Source organism: Globicephala melas, chromosome 5 (genome assembly GCF_963455315.2).
Source record: "Globicephala melas chromosome 5, mGloMel1.2, whole genome shotgun sequence".
Classification (NCBI taxonomy): Eukaryota; Metazoa; Chordata; class Mammalia; order Artiodactyla; family Delphinidae; genus Globicephala; species Globicephala melas.
This window is the reverse complement of record NC_083318.1, coordinates 33,648,920-33,664,136: the sequence shown is the minus strand read 5'-3', so window position 1 is coordinate 33,664,136 and position 15,217 is coordinate 33,648,920. Positions and strand designations below refer to the sequence as shown.

Here is a 15,217-nt window from a genome sequence, read left to right as displayed (position 1 = left end):
AATGGGTGCTACCATTTATAAAGCAGAAATTATGGGATGTCATATTCTTCTTCTAATCACTGCAGAAAAAAATATATGGGAATTCCTTTTTGAGGACTGCTCCTAGATTTGGTTACAAGCCATATCAGAAAATCAGATTTAATGCTTTAACTTGTTTTTCACCCAAAAAGGTTACTATTTAGCTCAGTAAAACATCTAATTCTTTAGGCTTTGCTCCAAATGACTTGTGGATCATTTCAAAAACAGAATCCACTCTTAATGGACAAAAATGCTCACGCCCAGGATATGTAGGAGATGTCTGAGATGAAGAGATTCACTCAATAAATATTGAGTGAATACATAAGATTTTGAACCTATTTTTAAAAATCCCCCACAAATTTTGAGCAAATAGCTACTGCATTGCAAAATATATACAGATACACCATGTTAACTACTTGGAATTGTACAACTCTAAAGGTCGAAATATACTAAGAAGGTCTCATGACTTTATTTTCACAATTTGTCCATGTTTCCACGGAAACTATCACAAAGAGATCCCTGCTTCTGTATAACATTTTTAATCAACTGCCTCATAAGCTGCATAGTGACATTTTGGGTATGCCTGACTCACTCCCAGATGTATTTCTTAAAGGTATAACACTTCAATTTCTCTAATTAACTTCCTTGGCCAGTCAAAAGCTAACAGTGATACCAATGTCGCTACATAAATATTGCTCTTATTCATATGAGAACAATTTTTTTCACCTTAACGTTTAGGGAAAAATGCACTTTGTTCAAATTAATTATGGACTGAATTTCACACTGGCACTTTTTCTACCTTCATATTCTTGAGATTCACAAAAGTGTTAAATACGTAAAAGGTAAAGTCTTACAAATAGTATCTTACTTTAAAATATGGTAGTTATCATGCTTAAAATATACTCAGTTATATTTTAGAACTGAACTCTGAATGAGTTGAGAAAAACGTTTTTAGTTCTTACAAAGTAGCCGTCAATATTGTCTGCATTAAACATTTTAAACCAATGTGAAAAATAATGTAAACAGAGTTCTCTGAGGTCTTTATCAGAGGAGGGTCCAGATTATTGTTCACATACTCCAAAAAACGATAGGATTTTTTTTTTTTTTTTGCCATACTTGGGCCTCTCACTGTTGCAGCCTCTCCCGTTGCAGAGCACAGGCTCCCGATGCACAGGCTCAGCGGCCATGGCTCACGGGCCCAGCCGCTCCACGGCATGTGGGATCTTCCCAGACCGGGGCACGAACCCGTGACCCCTGCATTGGTAGGCGGACTCTCAACCACTGTGCCACCAGGGAAGCCCCGATAGGATTTTTTACAGTAACATCATACAATGACTATCTCATAAGGTTATGCAAAGAAGATAAACTTTACATCAATTACAAGTTCCTAGAGATATACATACAGGTAATGAAAAAAAGTTAGTCAAGGAAGCAAAAGGACACAGGTGTAGCAAACTTTTAATTTTCAGTGATGAAAGATCTGATTTTTTCCTTTTCTTTATATTAAACATAAAACTGCCTGCTATATGGCTACATGATCTTTCAACAAACTTCACAAAAGAAAACCCATCTGAAGTAATCAAAAAGACCAACACTTATGAAGTACAAAGCAAGTTCTGTGTGTATGGCATTTTATTTTAATGGTTTGCTGTTACTGGTATTGCTTTTCAACTGAATGACAGATGGCTTATAATACTATCAGGATGCACAAAAGTAAAATAACACAAACAACGGAGACCAAGTAATTTCTTACTATTCCAGTGCAGAAAATAAATTTCACAATTGTTCTCAATTAAAAATATTTTCTTGCCTATTATCCTAGTTAGAAAGCTATTTTTAAATTGCTTTTTATATATAAATGGGAACAATTTTTTTCATAGTAAAAATTTATTATATTTTATCATAAAAACGTCAAAACCTCTTCTTAATCAGAACATGACAGCCAAGGCCTTAATTTATTTGCTGTAAAATAATTTCATATTGGTTTCCTAAAAATAAACTTTAGTAGTAACAGGTTAGTATAAAAAGCTACCTAAAAGTGATTTAAGTATAGAATATAGCAACTCTAATTACTTTCAATAAGTTATTCTTACTTCTATTCTAGCTCACCAAGTTTCTATGTGACAAATCAATAATGGATATCCCTTGGATATCAGCTCTTCCCTGGTAAATTAAATTAAAAATGATCTGCAAATAAAATTATCAGTATCCTTCTCAGAGTACTTTATACTCATATTCTTTATCATCAAACCAATGTTCTTGATCTTTGCTACTTACAGCCACTTGGACAAGGTAACAGCTTTAGAATTTTCTGGCGTTAACCTTTGAGAATTTGGGGCTAACATTTTTTTCTTCCATCTTTAAAATTCCATCTTCTGCTTAAAATTGGAATGTGAAACTCAATAAAAGCATTCTTTTTGTTATAAAATTAGATTAGAAAAATATTTTATTCCATGATATCAAAATGCCAGAATATTAATAATAATGTAGCATGATATCAAGGATGAAAATCTAGGAATGAGAAAGGTGATACTCTCACTAGATAATCTGGCTCCTTAGTATAAGAGAGGTCCAATTCATGGGGAAAATTCATGATAATAATAGAAAAAAATAAGACAAAGAAGAAAACTTCAATAGCCAATAAGCAGGAAGAAAAAAGCTATGGGGCCAATCAGCACAAGTAATGTGAGGAGCAAAACTACTGCTACTGAGGACAAAGGTATTTAGGATTTAAACCAAATTCCCAATTGGAGAGAAGTGGCTGACTACATAGGAATGGTAAAGAATGTTATCTTGGAATGCTCACAAACAGTTCCTAATCACCATAAAAAGAGAAATAGCAGAGCTCAAGATTAAATAATTACATAAATGTTCTCTTTCTACTCAATGTTAATAGTAATGTAGTCTTAATGTAGTCTTAATTTCCAACATATGGCCATTTAGTATACAAAGTTTCACATTATTTTTTTTCCCAAGTAACTATTAAGTCAACTAAATTTAAATCCAATCTTAGATAAAAATGGAATATACTATACCTTGACTTCTGATCTCTTAAATGCTAGAAAAGTTAACTCTTGCTTGAGTTTAGTTTCTGGTTTCTTAACCAATGGATCTTTAACAGCAGGAGCTACAGAAACAACTGTGGGGGCTGGTTTCTGTGGTGGTTTCTGAGTTTTTTGAGCCTGCAAAAATCAGTGTTAAGATTAAATTAGCTACAAAATCTTAGTTAAATGCACAGAAAGACAATAAAATCTATCACAGGACTCCTCATTGAATTGAAATACAGATGAACATTAAAAAAATATTGTGATGACACTGAAAATATAGATTCTTCGACAAATTATTTGTATCATCATATTAATTAATGGTTTTATAGATTTTATTAGTTTCTAAACAGTAAAGATAATACGAAACTTTAAAAATTATCCAGATTAGGGTTAATTAAATGTCATTTTAACAAAACCAAATTGATAAAAAGAAAAAGAAAAAAAAAATCACATAAGCATTTTCAGTTTTATTTTGACCAAAAATTGACTTTTCTTTTACTTTATATTAGGTACTTCACTAAACTCTCTTGTGAACTCTAATCATTTTTCAGTTTGTTCTTTAGTGTTTTCCAGCTAGATAATATTAAGTATATAAACAGTACAGTGCAGTGTTTGAGAGGACAGTCTTTGGAGTCAAACAGAACTAGAATCAAAACCCAGCTCAACTACTTCCCTAGCTATGTTACCTCAAGTAAAATACGTAAATCTCTAAAAGTTTCATTTTCATTTGCAAAATGGGGATAATATCTTGTTTCAAAGGTGGGTTATGAGAATGAATTGTGATTACGTAAGCCTTTACATAGTGTCTGGCACATATTAAGTGCAGACAATAATAGTTACTATTTATTCATTATCATTATTTACAAAAGGTAAGAAAACTGAATCTGAAAGAACCCATCTCTACGGGATGGGTAAAGATGCTCCCTGCCATTTCATTGTCCTTGACAATCCTAATAAGGCCATGCAAGACAATACCAGAAAATGTATTAATAATGTGTTCTCATTTCTGGAAATTTGAATGCAGCTGTTTTATCTCTGTTTAGACTTTCTTGTGCTATGGTTTGCCATACAATATAATTTTCAGCCTTAAGTCTCAATTCATCCCATTTTTTATATTACAAACTTTCCACATGAAAGTACAACTAATTTCAGACATCACTTATAAAGCAACACTCAGATCAAGAATATTATTAAGGATGCTGTTAGATATCTATGATAAAAATATCTCTTACGACCAAGAAAGATTATCTTACCCTCTACTGCAAACCACGTTATGAAAATGTAGCCTTCAGAGTAAATCAGAAATACATGGTTCCATACCCATGGCTTTCAATCTTATACTTCCCTCTATGCACATCAGTAGATGTGGTGAGACTCTGAAGACCCACCTAACTTGTATGCTTTAGCAGATGAAGATTCATTACAGTGAAGCCCAGAAAGAACCTCTGCCTAGGAGATCATGTTTGGATCTTTCTCTGCGTCCTCTATTTCACCTAGCCATCTTAGAAGCTGAGTAAGAAATACCCAAAACCCTTTGTCCTTCGCTGGTAATACTAGTTTAGGGAACTAGGATATTATCACTGACTCAGTGTTGCTCAACAAAGGCACTATAATTTTTCATTGGGTGACTGACTCACACAGTGCAGAATATATGACATTCACCACTCAAGGCGATAGTTGCCAGTATGGCAGCAATCAAAATTATCATGTATTTTTATTACTGCTGAGTAGGAGTGTGTTACCACCTTAGATTGAGAACCACTGCAGTAAGTCATGAGTCTCTCACCTAGTGCTGGGGCAAAACCCATTACCTGGTAGACAGAAAATTACAAAACAAAAGAATAATCTTGGATCCTGCCACCCACCATTCTTAACTCTGTCTTCCCGTCTTCCTATAATAATGTGTACTGCAGAACCTGCCCTAGTTAAGAAATTAGTGCAAGGAGAAAGGGGATATAAGATGTTATTTATGGTATCCTTGAGATATCTTGGACCAATAACCAATGCACATATATATGAGAACGTCACTGAAAGCAATTATAGTAAGAATGACTGGATTTAGCATCCCCACCATTTCCAAATTTCTTTCTCTCACTGAACATTGCGTTTACCAGATCCTAATCTTCAGGCTTACTTCAGATCACATCTTTTGGTATTTCTCCAGGTCCACTCTTGGTGTATCTAATCATGTTCTGACATTAGTCATGGCCCCTTATTCAGCACTTGACTCTTGGACATACAGACTGAACTTACTGACTGCAGATTTCTGGTGCAAATCTATATTTCCTCCATTTATGTATCTTAAAATGAGAACAACAGAATGTGGGATGTGTCCAGTCCTGAGCTTTGCTCTGGTGCTTTGCCAGTGAATGAGACTAGGTCTTAATGACAAATTAATTAGACATTTAATTTGCAAAGTTGATAAAGAATAAAAGGTATCCCAGATGAGGAGAAGCTGAGAAGCAGGACATATGGGAACACGAAAAGTTCACCACATACTCAGGGAATGAACCATTTGGTCTGGCATGGCCACAGTATGTGGGTGTATATGATGAAGTGGTGGGAGAGAAGGATACAAAGGTAGAGTTGGGTCAAAGAGAGAAGGTCCATACATCCACTCTAACAAGGAAAACTTCATTATATAGGTAATTGAGAGCCACTGGGCACACTTAAACAGATAAAGTTAGATAATTACTTTAGAAGAATATTCTAACTGCAGTGTGTAAAGTGGACTGAAGGAGCTAAAGCAATAGACAAGAAATGAGGGGTTTGTGGGACAGGGTAACAAAAGTGAAATGAACAGATTTGTGAAATACATAAGAGGTAGAATTAACAAGTTTGGTAAACAAAGGGATGTGGAATTAAGAGAGGCATCAAGGATAATGTTTTCTAGTTCAGGCAACTGAGGAAAAATTGAGTGGAGAAGAAAACAATTTTAATTTTAAAAGCATTGAACTTAAAGTAACTGTAGGATATCTGGTCAGCAGCCAAAATTCATTCCAGGAAGAGGGTTAGAACTATAAATATAGACCTGGTGTAAACTAAGTCACAAAATGTAAGGGAGTAAAAACTTAGGAGAGAACGGTACTTACTTTATTAAGAGACTTACAATAAAATAATAATAAACTTTGAAGCTATACTAAAGAAAGATTACTGTCACAAATTATTTATTTTGACTACCAATTCTTAGTGACTACTTGTGTCAAGGCACTGGAATGCACTGTTGTGCTCACCCGTAATTACTTTGGTTGAGGTCCTGGGGGGCTAGTTTAAGTAATAAACTAAATAAAAATCAGACTGAGCAGAGAACAATTGTATCATGTCAAAGAAATTTCCCATTACAAACAGAAAGTATAAATACTACTGAAATGTTACTACTTTTCATAGGAATAAAACATAATCTATTTCTGATTTGAGTGATTAAAAAGTAAAGTAGGTATCTTGATTTTTTTTTTTCTTATTTTTAACTAAGTACTTCTAACTTTAAAAAGATATATTTGGTCAGAAAAATTTATGTAGAAACTCACTTGGTTAACAATATGAGAACTCTTTTATCAAGAGTCCCTAATCTTCTGGAGAAAACTACAATTCGAAATGATACATGCACTCACTATGTTCACAGCAGCACTATTTACAATAGCCAAGACTTGGAAGCAATCTAAATGTCCACTGACAGATGAATGGATAAAGAAGATGTGGTATATTTATACAATGGAATATTCCTCAGCCATAAAAAGAATGAAATAATGCCATCTGTGGCAACACGGATGGACCTAGAGATTATCATACTAAGTGAAAGAAAAAGACAAATACAATATGATATCATATGTGGAATCTAAAATGTGACACAATTGAACTTATTTATGAAACAGAAACAGACTCACAGAAAACAGACTTGTGGTTACCAAGGAGGTGGGAGAGGTGGGGGAGGGATGGATTGGAAGTTTGGAATTAGCATATGGAAACTATTATATACAGAATGAGTAAACAAGGTCCTACTGTATGGCACAGGGATATTCAATATCCTGAATCACTTTGTTGTATACCAGCAACTAACATAACATAAATCAACTATACTTCAATAAAAAATAAAATTAAAAAAAAAAAAACAAAAAGAGAGTCCCTAATCTAAGGCAGGGGAGGGAGGATGGGGGAAGCAAACAAGTCACTGAAGTAAATAACAACTTGATTTCTTTAAAAGGAAGATGATAACATTCATCCATCTACTATTTAAATAAGTTAGAAAACTATCCAATATAACAAATGAAAACATGTTTCAGTACGAAATTAAAGACAGTTATGTTTGTGAGCAGTAAACTGAGAAAGTACTGGGGAATATAGGATAAATGGTCACTTGAAGACAATGAGAAGGAAAGACTGAGGAACAGAGAGAGAAACACAGGAGGAAAGACAGAGATGCACATACAAATACTGCCTCTGTACACAGTTTGTAAGTTTGGTGGTTTACACTCACTCAGGAAAGATATTTCTAATATTTCCTTACCAGACTCAGCAGAGTCTGGGGCTTTGTATCTCACCACTTCCCACAGTGCTTTATGTTTATAAATACACTGACATACCAGTAAGGAATATTTATATTTTGTGGGTCTCCAATTCTGATTTTTATAATAGAACAAGTTAAAAGCTGAGCAGAGAAAAATGCATATACATGGTCTGGTCCATTTAGGCATAGACACAAAAATCACACATATACACAAACATTTAAATCATCAGCTTATAAGATTTTTTTTCAATAACATAAATGTTCAAATTTTTATCTTAAAAAGCACATATCAACAAAGAAATGGACAGAGATTGTTTAAAATAGAGAAAAATGATTCCTACCATTCTTTTCATTTGTCTGGTACACCGGGCACAATACCACACAAGGCGAGGGTCATTCACTTCCTTGTCTGTCACCTGCGGCTTATGGCAATCTTGGTGGTAGAGATTATGGCATTCCTGACATTCTACTAATTGATTACCAGATGCCACTGTCATTTGCCTAAGAAAGTATACCATTAAATATTACATTTATTTGAATGCAACAATTTAAAGCCATTTTAGGGTTGTTCTGGTAAAGTTTGATAAATTAAAGAGGGTAAAAACCCCAGAAAAGCCGAAGAGCAAAGTAACGAATCCCAACATTGTAGCCTGCACAAACAATTCATTTCTTTTAAAGGTTATGCTCAGCCATTAAGAAATGTATAAGATGACTTAAAGACTAAATTTGGCTATATTCTCCTTGTCATTTCTCATTGCAATTTTTTTCTTTCTCACAGAAGGTACACAGTAGACTTTGGCTAGTACTCCAACAGTCTCATAACATCTTCTTTGTACCTCTATTAAATTCCTTTATATTTGCTGCCTACATATTGTTCTATCTTCTTCATTAATATTTGAGTTGCCTAAAGTTAGAAACTGGACCTAATTAACTATAGGGCCTAGCACATTACTGCGCAGACACAGGGTGTTCAATAAATAAATGTCTTAATCAACTAAATAGAATGCAGTAATATGTGTATCAAAAAAGTATAAATTCCAACAGCAACAGCCTTAGACTATCATAACAAGTCTCCTTACGGAGGGTTACAATTACTAGTCCTTTCCCCCTTATTACTTTACCATTTACTTCTTTATATAAAAATGATAACTCTTATAGTAGATAAAAGTTGAAATAAACAAATATATGTTAAAACAATGAAGCTCTAACGAAATGATCCTATTCAGAAGTACATTAACTGATTCTCTATAAGGTTCACAAAACTTTATAGGTATGCACTCAGTCCCAATGCACCAGAATTTAACATTTTCATGAAGAAAACAGCAACAAAGGTGGTAATTTTTTCTGTTGTGCTAGGCAATGAAAGTCATTAACAATTAAAGACATAGCTCCTGGCATCAAGGAGTTTAAAATCTAATTATTCTGATTTTTAAGATGCATCTTCTACTAAGCAGAATTATCTATGTTTTTATAATTATGAATCCATGTTTCAAAACAACACTCAGAATAACCTACATGATCCATTAATTTCATTTCCATTATCCTTAGGAAAAGATTTAATGGTATTTTAGAAAATGATATATAACCATTTACTTTATAAATACTATCAACACTTCAGGAAAAAAAAAGCAACATAGTCTTCTTAAACAGAAAGATGAGGGGCTTCCCTGGTGGCGCAGTGGTTGAGAGTCTGCCTGTCGATGCAGGGGACACGGGTTCGTGCCCCGGTCAGGGAAGATCCCACATGCCTCGGAGCAGCTGGGCCCGTGAGCCATGGCCGCTGAGCCTGCGCTCCGGAACGGGAGAGGCCACACAGTGAGAGGCCCGCATACCGCAAAAAAAAAAAAAAAAAAGAAAGGTGAAAATAATTAAGTCTGCTGAACAGACTCTTTCTCACTAAAAAATAAAGCAATAATTGCTTTCCCTCTAGAAGCCAAGAACGCAGAAAATATTACTACAACATAACTGATTAAAGATGCCTGTCAAGAATATAAAATTTTGACAATTTTTAAGACACTAAATTGCCATATGGGAGGTTTATCTACTTATCGATCTACTTATCTCCTACCCACCTTCAAATTATAAAAACAAAATAAAAAAAACACCCAACAATTGGTCTTTTTTTTTTTTTTTAAGTTGTTTGCTCTTTACAAAGACACAAAAGAATCTGTGGCAAGGTACAACTAACCTACAAACAACACAGGCCAATCCCATCTCCATGGCAAAATCATCAGCACTGGTCTCCTCAAAGCTGGAAAGGTCAGTCATAGCTAAATCCTTGCTGGTTTGGACAGTAATGGGAGAGGACCGTGTCTCTGGTTTCTCCAATCTAGGTTTCTTTGGAATATCAACTCCTTCAGTGATGTCTGATTTCATCTATAAAAAGCACCCAATCAGAAAGTAACACGTTAGAATAAACTTTAAATCACTGAGAGATGTGATAGACATCTATCACATCTATCACAAGATAAGATAGACAGTGTGCAATGACCAAGTCCACTCAACAGATATTTTCACATAGTTAGGGAGAGATGTACACACTAAAGACCTGGAGAACATTTATAATAAATTCATAATCAGTATGTTAAAAGACTCCAACAAGGTAGAAATAAATAAATCAGAACAGTTTAGCATGCATCTGTATTTCTCTTTGTACTCTTTTATCCATTAAAGAATCCTGGAAGTTCAGTGGATTTACTTACAGTGCCCTCCCAACCCCCCACTGGATGCTTTGAATTGAGAAGCCATAGTACTACTAAGGCTATTTTTAAGGCTATTTTAAAATTTTAAATAATGAAGTAGTGATAGTTAATATATATTGAAAAGAAGTAAATAATGAACTTCTACCAGTTGTTCAGGCTTAACACATTGCCATACTTGCTTCAAACATCCACTATGTCTAATAATGTTGAAGATGTACCCATCCCATTACATCCACTTATAGGTATACATCCTATAGAAACTACCACCATGTGGGCAAAGACATACGTATAAAGCAGCTCACTGAAACCCCACTGTAATAGAGGAAAAGGAGAAATAAGCTAACTGCTCATCAGCGGGGGAATGGATTAACTGGTTTATTTATAGAATTAATATTCCACATGTTAGCTGAAAGAAATGTTCAAATCTACATGTATCAACATAGGTAAATTTCAAAAGCACATTGCTGAGTGGAAAAAGTTGCTAAAAGATATATATGAGATATATATATGGAAAATAGAGATATATTTTCTAAATATTGGCTATTCATAAACTATATTATATTGTTTTCTGTGCTTTTAAATTTATATAAAAACAATGCAATATAGTTTATGAATAGCCAATATTTAGAAAAAAGTATGAAAACACCCCACCTTAAGGGCAGGGGTAGTAAAAGTTTTTTTAAATGTATTTTTTACTAAGTGCTAAAATCCTAATAATTATGTGCAGAAATCATTCAAAATAGACAATCCAAGAGTTATCTGTATCTGTTATCTGTAACCCTGTTAAGGTACACCATTCTGTAACAAATTTCATGTTTAGTCATTTACATCTTTATTCTTTCCTCGCCATCTTTTCTTTTCAACAACAGTTCCATCTAGAATACTTGAGTTATACATGAAATTAGTACATCTTCTAGCGCTCAAATATTTATTGACAACGACTTCAGTAAATGGTTTTAAAATGTTTCTAAATTTTAATTTCAAAAAACCAATATCCATAATTATCAAAATATATTTACTGAGTGGTTATTATGTACTTTTACCCACTATTATATACAAAAAGTAAGCACAAAACGTTTTCTGGCCTATAAACTGATTGATTCATTGACTGATTTACTAGAGTAAAATAAAATCTTACTTTATCAGCAGGTCTCTTTTCACCTTCCTTCTTTACCTTTTCAGTTGTTAGGACCTTGCCATTATTATTGCCAGAAGGAAGAGTGGATGATGTTTTGGGCTCTTGCTTAATGGAAACAGTTTTTGTGCTTGAAATTTTGGGTGGTTCCACATCCTATAGGTGAAATTAAAAAGATACCCATAATTAAATATTCAGACTATCTAATATACTATTAAAAAAAACAGATCATAAATCTAAACAACTATCAGTTAAAAATTAAGACATCATGTAGTGACCAATGTGTTGCCTTCTTCTTTAAACAACTTTATTGAGGAATAACTGATATACAAACTGCACCTAGTTAAAGTGTAAAATTGGATATGTTTCGCTCTATGGTTTCATGACAATCAATATAAGGAACATATCCATCATCTCACAAAGTGTCCTGGTTGCCCTTTGTAATCACTCTTAGAGGTAGACATCCTAGAAAAACTTCACTCTTAGAGGTAGACATCCTAGAAAAACTAAGCCACCCAGTCTCAGGCAACCACATATCTGCTTTCTGCAACTATAGATTAGTTTGCATTTCCTAGAAATTTTCATAAATGGAATCATGCAGTATATACTCTTTTTTTCTGGCTTCTTTCACTCAGCAATATTTATTTTGAGATTCATCAATGTTGTTGAGTGTAGCAAAAGTTCATTTCTTTTGTTGCTGAATAGTACTCCATTGAACAAATACACCATGATTTGTTTATTCATTTACCTATTAATGGACATTTGGGTTGTTTCCAGTTTGACCTATTACGAATACAGATATTATGAACATTCAGGTACAAATCTTTATATGGACATATACTTCCATTTCTCTAGAATAAACATGTAGGAGTGGAATGTCTGGATCACATGGTAGGTTTATGCTTAATTTTTTATGAAACTGCCAAACCATGTTCCAAAGTGGTATACCATTTTACATTTCCATCAGGAGTATATGAGAGTCCCAGTTCCTTCACATCCTCATATCCTCACCAATGCTTGGTATGGCTAATCTTTTTAATTTTAGACATTTTAATAGGTATGTAGTGGCATATCACTGTAGATTTAATTTCCATTTCCCTAATGGCTAATGGTGTTAAACATTTTTTTCAAGTGCTTATTTGCCACACATTTATCTTCTTTGCTAAAGCATTTGTTAAATTATTGAGTATAAAGAGATCTTCATAGATTCTGGATACAAGTCCTTTATCAGATACATCATTTGCAAACCTTTTCTCTCAGTCTGTGGCTTATCTTTCCATTCTGTTTTAAACTTGCAATCCTTGTTATTTTTACTCTTTGATATGTATATATATTTGTTATCTGTTGCTGTTAAAAGAAAGCTTATGCATATAGTAGCTCCTTGGAATTATCCCCAGTTGATAATGTTTATAAGCACACCACTGCTTCTAGGTGATTCTCACACAATTCTAGAGATGGAAATGTCCAGTTAAAGACTAAAATTAAATGCATCTGTGTTTTAAAAACACCTAGCAGAGTATTTTCTCTAAACTGACCATGAGAAGTCATTTCCAGTTAGAAACCTAAGGGCAGGAGGCTTTTTAATTGTAACAAACTTCTTATGTACTTTAACAGATGAAATTGCTTCTGTTTTAGAATCTCAAAATACTGCTTCTTCAGTAATAATAGGAATTTCCTGTTTGGCCTATATCCATACTCAGAGCAGACTGAATTTGTTAGTATATTTTGTTGAGTTTTATTAATTTGGTTGGCTTGAGCTCTTTGAACCTACCAGAATGAGAATGGTGAAAGAAATGAAGTCACAATGGCTTTACTACTCAAAAGACAATAAAAAGGTTTGAGAATACTAGAGGTAGCTTTCAAAGAAGGCTGGGAGCAAAATATCACTGATCACTTGGACACTGAGTCTGGGACTTGGCCCTGTCTTCCGTTTGAGATTCTGGATTAGACTGAGCTAGTCGTGTAGTTCTGTCCTCTCCTTCTCAATTTGGTATCTAGGTGTTCATAGACCTGGGTGACACAAAGTTTCAAGGCTAGAGCTTTAGAATGGTTTGAAAGAATGTCTTAGGTATTAGAGAATCTAATAAGAGCTATCATTCACTAAAAGTCTATTATGTACCAGGTAGACACTGCACTAGGTGGCTGACATACTTTATCTCTTTTAATTTTCACAACTTTGTAAGGTAGTTCTTATTATCCTCATTTTAATAATAAAGAAACAGAGGCTGGGTGAAATGAAGTTACTATGTACCTCAATTTCCTTACTGTAAAATAAAAATAAATAATACCTATCTCAAAGGATAATTACCACAACTAAAATTAATGATAAACATATACCACTGAGAAAAGTACCTAGGACACAGTAAATGTTCAAGATATGTTATCTATCACCACACTAGTAAGAGGTAAGCTGGGATTTAAAACAGGTTTGTCTGGTTCCAAAATGTATATTCTTTTCACATAAAGCTTTGTTATTATTATGGGAGCTACAAAGTTCTCACATTTCATCCATACCTCCTTTATTCCTTACATTATCCTATACATATTTAATTCACTTCATTGCAAAATCCCTGTCCTTTTATTTTTCGCCCATAAAACGTTAGAGAATAATTATAACACAGGTTACGGTTTCATTCAGCAGCTTAACAAAATACTCTGATCATAAGGAATTAGAAACTGAAATATATCTTAAGTGGGTTTCTATAGGAATAAAGTAGTAGAACTGAATATCCCCCACTCCCAGCTAACTTCTCTATATAGTGTAACAGTTCTCTGAAAGCTTGAAGGAAGAAAAGAACACTATAAATTTCTTCATTCCACAAGAAAAGATTATTTGGCAGAGAGATCGTTTCGAGACATTCTAAATGTTAACACTGTTCTACTACAGGCTTTACAAAACTTCCTCCAAGCTTTTTATCCAGGTAGGTACCTTTTGAGATGGACGGTAACTTGAATCAATGCCCCGAGCCAAAGATTCATCAAGTAGTGCTTTTAGCTTTTCAGCAGAATCCTTACTCTTTGAATGTAAGAAGCCTAGTGCTTTCAAAAAAATGGGATCAAGTTCCAAGTTCACAGTAGCAGCCATTGCAAACACCTGAAGTAAAAAAAGAGGAAAGTAATTTACAGACAACGGGTAATTATCTGTCAAAGTTTTTCTTGTTCTTTTGTTTATAATAGGTAATACTGTGCACCTGATACAAAATTCATACTGTCCAAAAGGTTATTACGGATAAAAGTAAATTTTCTCCATCCTGCTTGGGATGTGAATCATCCCTTTGTCCAGTGAATCCCATCTGTTAGTCACTAGCCAGCTCAGTTATCAGATTGACTGTCATGGTATTGCAGTGCTTGTGTTCAGGTCACCTTATTATTATTTATTTAATGTTCCCAAAGAGCCAGAGTAGTGATGCGTGCTATTCAGATATGCCAAAGAAGTTGCAAAGTGCTTCCTCTAAGTGAAAAAGTGAAAGTTTTAAACTTAATAAGAAAAAAACTGTATGCTCATATGCTGAGGTTGCTAAAATCTATGGTAAGAACGAGTCTTCTATCTGTGAAATTGTGAAGAAGGAAAATTTGTGCTAGTTTTGCTGTCGTACCTCAGAGTGCAAAAGTTATAGCCACAGTGCATAAGTGCTTAGTTAGAATGGAAAAGGCATTAAATTTGTGGATGGAGGACATGAACAGTATATGTTCCAACTGACAGCAATATGTTGGGCCAGAAAACATTGAACATCTACAAAAACTTCAGCAAGAGATCCCCTGAAATGAGTGACACCACACCATTTACTGCAAATAAAGGATGGTTACACAG

The 15,217-nt window shown here is 34.0% G+C and overlaps 1 protein-coding gene across 3 annotated transcripts in view; it reads right to left on the bottom strand.

The window, feature by feature from the left end:
* INTS12 (integrator complex subunit 12) overlaps window positions 1–15,217 on the bottom strand; it is a 36,164-nt gene that overhangs the window by 15,221 nt on the left and 5,726 nt on the right. For all 3 annotated transcript variants that reach the window (XM_030864139.2, XM_030864140.2, XM_060299120.1), the window contains exons 2-6: window positions 14,336–14,500; window positions 11,410–11,562; window positions 9,758–9,945; window positions 7,911–8,070; window positions 3,054–3,200 (exon numbers count right to left, since the gene is read on the bottom strand). In XM_030864139.2, coding sequence (XP_030719999.1) covers window positions 3,054–3,200; window positions 7,911–8,070; window positions 9,758–9,945; window positions 11,410–11,562; window positions 14,336–14,491 — 804 coding nt within the window. In that variant the 5' untranslated portion in view covers window positions 14,492–14,500. The remainder of the gene's footprint in view (window positions 1–3,053; window positions 3,201–7,910; window positions 8,071–9,757; window positions 9,946–11,409; window positions 11,563–14,335; window positions 14,501–15,217) is intronic.